Source organism: Pyrus communis, chromosome 8 (genome assembly GCF_041283825.1).
Source record: "Pyrus communis isolate YQ-2024b chromosome 8, ASM4128382v1, whole genome shotgun sequence".
Taxonomy (NCBI): domain Eukaryota; kingdom Viridiplantae; phylum Streptophyta; class Magnoliopsida; order Rosales; family Rosaceae; genus Pyrus; species Pyrus communis.
Window position 1 is genome coordinate 2,915,417 of NC_142572.1, and position 9,757 is coordinate 2,925,173.

A 9,757-nucleotide genomic window follows, 5' to 3' on the forward strand; every position below is an offset into this window, starting at 1 on the left:
ATGTCATTTGAGAAGGAGAGAGCAATTGATATTAAATCGAGGTTTCGGCCTACACAAAAGGGTTGGGTTTTAAGGTTGGGCTTCAGGTAAGGTCCAATAATACATACAAAAATAAACTTAATTTTTGTAGGCAAATTAGTCCGGTTCAGTTTGGTTTAGTTTTTTTTTTAAGAAAAAAACAAAAATCAAAACTGATTTAGATTGGTGAAATTTGATTTTTCATCTGAAGTAATGTTAGGAAAATTAAATTTGTAAGCAAAATTTATAAATCAAATGATGTATCATCAATACGAAATTAGCACATTTATCAACTCTTAAGTTATAATCCAATCAACCTCCATGTCATTTAGTTTACAAATTTTGTCTACAAATTTAGCCTCCCTAGCATTATTCTTTTGATACGGGCTTTTTTATTAATTTTTTTTTATTTTATTTTTGGGTTCGGTCAATTTTCTCCCCACCATTAACACATATTGTATGTATTTATTTATTTTATTTTTTTATCGAGTGTGGAGGCTGTCTTACGTTGATTCAAGCAGTCTTAAGTAGCCAACCAACTCCTTGTCAAAAGAAAAAAGAAAAAGAAAAAAAAAAAAACAAGGGTTCAATATGGGATTCTAAATCAAAATGGGATCTCGAATACCAAACCGAAAATTTTCGGGACAAAAATTTGAAGACCAGTTCCAAACCAAAATTTTAGTATTCCCAATTTTTGGGATTCCTGAAATTTTTTCGGTATTTCAGTATGAATCGGGACTAAATTTTGGGTTTTTGTGTAGAAATTTAAGATTTTTGGGTTGTGGGCTAAATTTGGCTTTTGGCTTGAAAATTTGGTGACCAATTTCATATTAATTGAAATTTAGACTTTTTACCTATTTTTGATCTGAAACTGGGATTCATTACCAAAGCACGAAGGCCAGCAAAGTACATAGAAAGCCAATAAATGGTTGACTGGCAGAGATTAAGAACAATTAATAACCACTAACTAAGGGGTTACTTAAGGACGCTGCCACAGATGGCTAAAGTGTCGTACCAGAAACAAAAGAGGAACTAATTAATCAGAAGGCAAGGTAGGCCATCCTTGTTCAAGATTCTCACAAGTGAAGATGAGGGCCTATTAACCCAAACTAAGTCGCATATCTCCCGAGTGTGCTTCGACACAACGAAGTCTGCTGCAACATTTGTTGATCTTGGAACCCAAGACCAGGAGCAAGCTTGGAAAGGTTTCCTGATCACACGAATACGACTAAGGATTGGGAAGATTTCCCAAGCGATGTTCACAGTACAATCGTTCAAACAGGTGATAACTTGTTTCGAATCAGACTCGATCATCACCCGAGGTAGATTCAATTGTCATGCCTGACACGCCCAGAACCCGATATCCCCATATACCAGAATAAGCACATGCTGGCTGACACCCGAGGGTGACGAAGCCATTTTAACATGCATGTAAGTGGTATCGAGAAACGATAGTAAATAAAATACATAAATATAAAGAAATACGCAAATGCAGAAACGTGATCAGAGCATTCAACTACTTAAGAATAATGTGAAAGAATTACTATAAAAAAATATGAACAAAAGGATGAATCCTACATTGAGAAGACTTGAAGATACCTATGCTGAAGTTCCCTGACGCCGGGATCGTATGCCTCAAATCTAACTCCTGAAAGGGGCACTAAACAAAGGGTGAGTGGACCAAAGTTTATAATACTAATACTAATAATAAGAAAACTATTTTCTTTCTGAACATACTAACCCCCTGTTTTGAAAACTCATATAGTACTACATAATAGGTTTTCTGAAAACTCTAGCATGCCATGAAAAACATTTGAAAAACATGTACTTGTAAACCAATGCTCAGTAATGGTAATATAGTCGCCCGAAGGTAAATCCGTAAAACCTCTGTAAATCACATCAATGATGTACTCAACTACGGGTATCATAGGCCCGAAGGCATAACCATCATTCAAAGGTGAAGCTGTACAACACTGGGTTACGCCAATGAAGAAATATGGTAGGTCCCATTACTCGAAGGTGAAGCTGTACGACTCTGGGTTATGCCAGAGAAGAACCATATACATAACATAACACAACGACACTACCCGTAACTAGTGAAGTTGGGAGTATGTCATAAATATCCTTAACTGTATCATATGGCCATAGACGTCTACATACCTGTGTTATGTGTATGTGTTGTATGATAACCCACTAGATAAGCACCGAAAACGTATCTCAAAACTCATACCAAGTTTAGCATTTAAAATCTCGTTATCCGAAATCATAAACAAGCCATAAATGTGGTTCCTCTAAATATGCCATTTAATAAACTGTAGATGGGTAAGCCATAAACATTTCGTAAAAATAATTTAAATAATCATAAGTTCTCCGTAACCATAATTATAGAAATCAGTAAAACATATTATAAAACATAATCAATTCATGAATATATGAAATGCATGCAAGCCTAATATTTTATAAAAACATGCAATTTAAAAAGGGGTCCACTCATAGATACTCTGCTACCGGGGAACCGCTCAAATTAGAGAGGATGGAGTCACTTCCAACCGATGCACCTGAACATAAATAGAGACCATTGAATAAAACTTTATTAAAACAATTGAATTTGGGAAAACGAACATCAGATATGGATTCAACAAGTCCAAAAATCTGAGGAGGGACCTCGGGTGCCCCTATGCACCACGTGCCAAGATAAGTCACTGGAAAAGTCACCGGCACTACTGTGAACGGCGGTGGAGGTGCGTGCACTTCACACACCGCCCCAAGATAACCCATGCACAGGCTCACGTGTCGTGAGTACAAGATGAATGAGGATGAGTAGGCAGTGGCAATCTGAACTTGTCGTCAGATTCCTTTATGTGATTTTCCCATTTCCCCATTTCTTGATCTAGGTCTTGGATCCCCACCTGCAATCGCACATGTTGAACAAGAGCTTGTCGTCAGATTTGCAGAGGGAAACAAAGCGTTTTGATGTGTAGGCGAAGCTGGCGACCTCAGGAGGCGTGAGGAAGGAAATGATGCAGAGCTGTACGTCCTCGGGGAAGTCGGAGAAGTGAATGACGCAAGCCGATTTGTCAATTGCAAGACTTGGGTCTTTGATTGTCTTCATTTTCAGATTTGGGAACTTGGAGTTGGTTTTGTTGGGAAAGTTGTGATTTTCTAGGAAAATAGTTGGGAATTTTCAGGGGAGAATTGGTGGAAACTATGTGTTTTAGGACAAGGAAATGAGAAAGCGTTGCGGTGGATTTTGTTGTTGGGGGTTGCAGGGGAGAATAGCAAAGGAAAAAAAAGGAAGGTGGTCTGGAAAGGTAGGGGACATATGGAGAAGGGAAAAGGTGGGGATGGGGTGGGCCACATAATTTTTTTAAATGATTTTCTATATTTATTATTATTATTTTTTGAAATATATTTATTAGTATTTAATTAATTTTTTAATTTAGTTGGGTAAGGATTTGGGTCCCACGCTTGCCAGCTCATAACTTAACGGTCAAACTTAACAGAAAAACTGACGGAGGTATGATATTGAAATGAATTCGTAAGATGAGGTATGACATTGTTATTTTTCAAACATGAGGTATGAGATTGTCGTTAGAGCCATAGTTGAGCTAGTTTTTTGTAATTTACCCTTTTTTTTTTTTTTTTATATTTTAAAAAAGTAGACTAGCAAACTGTACACACCCCTACAAGTGTGTTTGAGAGAGGAGTGTTACATTTGCACCATGGCTACAAACCCAGTCAGCTTCCTAATCTAGCATCTAATCTAATAAATCTATTGTTTAACAAAAAAAAAAAAAAAAAAAAAAAAACCCAATTAGTAGCTCAATTTCGTTGTAATGTTTTCAATAGTCTTCGTCTGTCTTGCATTTTAATTAATTAATTCCCATAACTGCTTTTCTTGCTTCTAAGCTCATGTTGTCTGAGTTGCATAGCGTGAAAGCCATGCTTAAGAACTGCGTACCCAGAAAAGCAGTCCGGCCAGTTCAGAAAATGATAATCTGAAACTAGACTAACATTCACCTTGTTTTAGGTTTTTAAAATATTTAAATGGCTGAAAAATTATGGAAGTATATGTGTATCAGAAGTTAATAAGATTACAAGCCTTTTCTTGTCTAACTATTTCAACTCCACAAAATTCATCGACTCCAAATTGTTCAATTTGCTTACTAGAACAAATCTCACAATCATCTTCGAGGCAATTATCAAATATTGGTGGTAGATTCACCACAACTTGAACTGAAGAAGTCAACCTCGTCAATTGAGTAACCTGGGCTTAACTCTCTAAATTTTTTGCCAGCATTTTTTTGTTGCTCAATTTGCATGGTTAGGAGTTTGACTTATCGTGGCAGATCTTGAATTTCATTATCTCCACCACAAGGATTCACCTCCCCATCATCGAATACATCATTCTTTGTTTCATGATTGGGATTATCACGTTCCAGAGGTTTGTAGTGCTCAAGACACTGCTGGAGCTGTTGCACTTGTCTTCTTAGGTCGTCTATTTCAATGTCATGTAGATCTCTCACACTGTGTTGAGTCCCGTTGAGCTTGTCGGCCTTCACGACGCCCACGCCTCCCAACTATGATCGTATAGAGCTCTGCTTGATGCAGGGAGAACCAAAGGGTCTTAAAGAGACGGGAATAAAACCTTTGGAATCACTCAACCATGGGCAACAGATTTGCTCGACGTTGCTAATACTGGATTCGCTCACACGATCAAGCCAAACGCTGGATTTTAGAAGGAGGAAATACTCACTCACTTCAATAGCACACAACAAATGTATTTTCTAATTCATTAAATCTACCTTAAACATACATATGGAGTCCTTTAAATAGAAAATAGAAATATTAAAATACATTAGTAGGATAAAATACTTAAACTAGAATTATAGTTCCTGCCACTTAGTACTATGGTCTAATGGTATTCCTATGCACTTGTAAGTGAGAGGGCCTTAGGTTTGATTCTTGCCAAAAGTGAATTTGAACCACATTATTGCTAGTCTATTATGAGGCTTAGCTCACTCCCCACCCCCTCAATGTAGATAATATCGTTTGTTAAAAAAAAAAAAAAATTATAGTTACTAGCCACCTAATAATACATAATTTTGAGATATGAGAAGCCACAAACAATTAAATTTTAGGTTAATCTTAGTTTACTACCCTGAAGTTTCTTGGTTTTCATCATTTGGTACATCAAGTTTTTTTTTCATCCCAGAGTAGTATTTGAAGTCATAATTTTGGTACACTTTCATACATCCGTTAAGGTTGTTGTGTAAATCAGTTGTTAACAGGTGACGTGGAATCCATGTGGACAATGATTGGGCGCCACGTGGATATTAAAATTTAAAATGTTTAAAAATAATAAAATTATGACTTCAGGTATGCCACGTCACCAGTTAATAGCTAATTTAATAGCAACCTTAACGAATGTATGAAAGTGTCCCAAAATTATGACTTCAAGTACCACTCTAGGATTAAAAAAAATTTGTACCAAATGTTGAAAATTAAGAAACTTCATAATAGTAAATTGAGATTAATCCTTAAATTTAATATAGGAACTATACTTATGGTCGTGCACTGCATCAACTACAGTGAAGATGTTATTATAACAATATTCCGAACTATTATTCAATGTAATGCATTTTAATTTCTTAAAAAAAAAGTGATTAGTTTGAAATACGAGTATACGCAAGCGACTCTTTATCACAATGGTAGAAAGGAAATTAGTCATTACATAAAGGCGTGAGTTCGATTTCCAGAAATAACTAATATAACATCTAATCTACCAAAATCTATAGGTTAAAAATAAATAAATATGCCACCAACTACTATGGATAAATAGTAAACAATATCAAACCAAAATACATTTTTTTGGATAAAAAATAAAAACTAAAAAACTAAAAAAAATTTACGTAATAATTACCACATGATTAATTGATTATTCCGACAACAATTCAGTAAATAAGGTAAAATACGCATTTGCAGAAACATTTGACCCCAGCTGGCACGTGTTGAATCCTCAATGGCAGACCGACGCATACTGCTCAAAAGTGCTTAACAGCAGCCCACTTCCCATTTCTGCGAAAAAAAGTACTTCCCAGGTCCAAATTAATTCAAAATCCTTGCATTTACACCTTTGACATTCCGATCCTCACCCCTCCGTATTTACACCTTTGACATTCCGATCCTCCCCCGTCCGTACACTCCCTCAGTCCACTGCAAATTACCCGATTACCATTTCCGGTCAAAGTCTGACCCGAATTCACTTTCCCCAATTTTTCAATTTTTTTGTAAAAATTTTGGAGTTTCGAATCGGATTCTGTGGATTTGGGGAAAGGATTATATTTCGATCATGTAGTGGAGATCTTGAGGGATTCTTATAGGAGATCGATCAATGGCGTCGATCCGGAGAACTCTATCGCCGGCGTTCCGAGACCGGCCGTACGTGAACGGCGCCGGCTCTCCATTTTCAGTGCCGTCGCCGTCGCAGAAGCTTCTCTCCAGCTCTAGATACTCTCCGCCTTTCCCGTCGGTGATCCTCGCCTTCGCCGTCAACGTCCGGCGCTTCGTTGCCGGAGTTCTCTTTCACCTGCCTAATCGCAAGGGCCAGCAATGGCGTCGAGGTTTCTACAGGTGCTTGCTCTTCTTCTTCTTAGGGTTTTTACTCGGCCTATTACCGTTCGGCCACGTTGACGACGACGAGATTCGAGGTCGCAGCAATTTCGACATCGAGCCGCCCCACGTCAATGTCCAGTTCGACACCGACAACGCGGATCCGGCCGTGAAACGGCGGGAAGATCTCGTCGTCGACGTGAGCCTCGGCGTCGTGGAGAGGAGTGTGGATTTGGTGCCGAGGAAGCAGCTGATTATTGTGACACCTACGTACAACCACGCACTGCAGGCCTATTTCTTAAACAGGTTGGGGCAGCTGCTCGGGCTTGTACCTCCGCCACTGCTATGGATTGTGGTGGAAACCAACACCGCATCGATGGAGACGGCGGAGATTTTGAGGAAGAGCGGCGTGATGTATCGGCATTTGGTGTGTGGCAACAATTCGACTAGCGCCAAGGACCGAGGTGTTTATCAGAGGAACACTGCGTTGGAGCACATTGAGCGGCATAGGCTTGATGGCATTGTTTACTTCGCCGACGACGATAATATATACTCCCTCGACTTGTTTGATCGCTTGAGAGACATTAGGTATCTACCTATCTTCGAAATTGAGCTTCATTTCGATCATTTTCAGTCACAATTTACCGTTGGTGGTGTTTGTTTTTGGTTCATACGCTTGTTTTCGAATGACGGTTTTCTTGGGTTTTCGGTTCCAAATTTGGCTGTTATTGCAATTTTAACAATTGGAGCTACATGGGTCTGCTTACATTTTAGATGTCATGTCTTCCTTGTTGATCCTCGCGCCCAAATAGTTTCAATACATAGAAATGCAGAGCTTGGCCACTCTTTCACTTCACTAAACTGCATTTGGTTTGAATTCTCATTTTTTGATACATTTACATAATCAAATGGCTTCGGAATAATTGTTTCGCAGTTTTTTTTTTTTTCTTTTGTCAAATTGTTTCGCAGCTTAAACTCGGTTCTTCTCATCTTCAAACAAAGATGTGCAATTTGCCAGTATTACTAACTTTAGGTAGTGGAACATATACAGCTTACCAGTCTCATGTACATTTTTTCGTTTTTGTTTTTCTCCAAGTCTACGAGTTGGCATCTCTATGTGCTATTGTGCTGTTATTGACTTGATCTGTTTGTAGAGTTTCATAAATGTCTACTTTTTTCGTTATAGATTCTATGCTACCCTGCCCACCCTTTCTTCTCTGCAGCTGATTTGTGTTTCGATTTGATTTGAAGCCGGTTTGGAACTTGGCCTGTTGCTATGTTATGGCAAAGCAAAAACAAGGCTATATTGGAAGGTCCAGTATGCAATGGGAGCCAAGTAGTTGGATGGCACACAAATGAGAAAAGCAAGAGGCTTCGTAGGTTTCATGTTGATATGTCAGGGTTTGCTTTTAATAGCACAATATTGTGGGATCCAAAGCGATGGCACCGCCCCACTTCTGCTTCAATTCGACAATTAGATACAGTGAAGGAGGGTTTCCAAGTACGGGTCATATCATCTGAAAGTTTCTCCTACTTATCATTTGCAATGACACATTGTATTCTTCAAGCACTGACATTTCTCTCCCCTTTCATCTTCAGGAGACCACTTTTATAGAACAAGTTGTGGAAGATGAGAGTCAAATGGAAGGTACCCCAGCCGGCTGTTCAAAAGTAATGAACTGGCATCTACATTTGGAAGCTCATACTCTTGTTTATCCCAAAGGCTGGCAACTTCCGCAGAACCTTGATGTTGTTCTCCCCATTGAACGATAGAACTCACTAGCCCTGCAATTTTGATGCCTATAGCTGGAGAAAGGTACGAAACTATTCTCTTGAATAGATTGTCACGCTTTCCTCTATCTCGTATGTTGTATCTGTCAGCAATTATCTGTAAACGAAAAATATCAAAATGTTCAACCCTTCGTTTTGGCAGAGGGCATGTACTAGAACCTCTTAGGGCACTTGAAGACCGCTTCTAATGCCGTAGTTTACAACATAAACACCGTTTTAACCTTGTAGTGAAAATGATCTAATATATATATACACATCCTTGTTTTATGGCAGTTCTTGAATTTCATGTTGGTGCTTCTCCGCCCGCTGAACGGATCGTTGCTTGATTTTGGTAGAGTCGAAGCACTAACAAGCCTTAAAAAACTCGGCTGGCGATGGCAAACAAACCGAAGATTCATGGTTGTTGATTTTTTTTTTTTTTTTTTCCTGTGCATGATATTCTTTGACAGAAACGAAATTTCGTTTTTGTTGAAGATCTCCCGGTGTTTGGTGTCGTTTCATTTTCCTTTGAAATTTGTTTAATATTCGACAGTTAGTACAGCTCGCCGAAATAGGTGGGAGTTAGTTAGGTTTGTTAAGGATTCCATACTCTGTGATGTAGACCGCCGTGTATTGTACCCAAATTTTAATCAAGCAAAGCAAAAGTGCAATTTCTCCTGAAATACTTGACGCATTCAAATTCAACAACCATTGAAGGCCATGTGGCTTTCTTATATTACCAGTTAATAAGACACGAAATGACGTGAAGAAAAGGTTGGTATTCTGTCATGTTAAGATAACGACGAGTTGGTTCAGTGTCACCCTTACGCAACACATATCAATATGTCCAGAGATATTATTTTGATAATTTTAACGGCTAAAAGAAGGCCATAGCATCGTGAGTCATGTACAAATCACATGACTTAAGTTAACGGAGAATTGATTGGAAAATTTTGAAATCTGAGGCCATCTTCAAATAAGATGCCAAAAGTGCCAAATAGGATTAAAAAAAACAACAAATTTTTTCCAACCGATGTGTTTTATCTGATGTGGATATGATGCCTCCCATCCTAGGCGTTAACGTCAAATCCTTTCCAATTGAATTATTTAGGGTAAATTACATTTTACCACCTCAGGTTTTGGGTCGATTTTAATTTCTTACAATATCTTTAAAACATTTCACTTTCATACCTCAAGTACTATTTTATTTCAATATCATACATCTGTTGTATTTTCCATCCATTGATTTGTTAAAAGCTAAGGTGGCTGCCATATTTGTGCCACGTGGCTGCCAAATTTATACCATATGGCAAAAAAATAATTTTTTATTACCCTATTGGGAAAAATAAAAATAAAA

General features: G+C 38.1%; 1 protein-coding gene and 1 long non-coding RNA gene across 3 annotated transcripts; one reads left to right on the top strand and one right to left on the bottom strand.

Moving 5' to 3' along the window:
- Positions 1–875: 875 nt before the first annotated feature.
- LOC148694606 (uncharacterized) lies at positions 876–3,296 on the bottom strand. The gene is made up of 2 exons (XR_015965248.1): positions 1,618–3,296; positions 876–1,228 (listed from the first exon to the last, which is right to left on the bottom strand). It is a non-coding gene; the product is annotated as an uncharacterized LOC148694606 (long non-coding RNA).
- Positions 3,297–6,085: 2,789 nt separating this feature from the next.
- On the top strand, positions 6,086–9,083 carry LOC137718234 (putative beta-1,4-xylosyltransferase IRX9H). Of its 2 annotated transcripts, none has more exons than XM_068457748.2 (4): positions 6,086–7,218; positions 7,882–8,131; positions 8,230–8,446; positions 8,695–9,083. In XM_068457748.2, the coding sequence occupies exons 1-3, from the start codon at positions 6,413–6,415 to the stop codon at positions 8,401–8,403; spliced, it is 1,230 nt and encodes a 409-aa protein (XP_068313849.1). In that variant the 5' UTR covers positions 6,086–6,412; the 3' UTR covers positions 8,404–8,446; positions 8,695–9,083. The 2 variants fall into 2 exon arrangements, with proteins under 2 accessions (XP_068313849.1, XP_068313850.1); XM_068457749.2 differs by having other exon boundaries at positions 6,093–7,218; positions 8,757–9,083.
- The last annotated feature ends 674 nt before the right edge of the window (positions 9,084–9,757 follow it).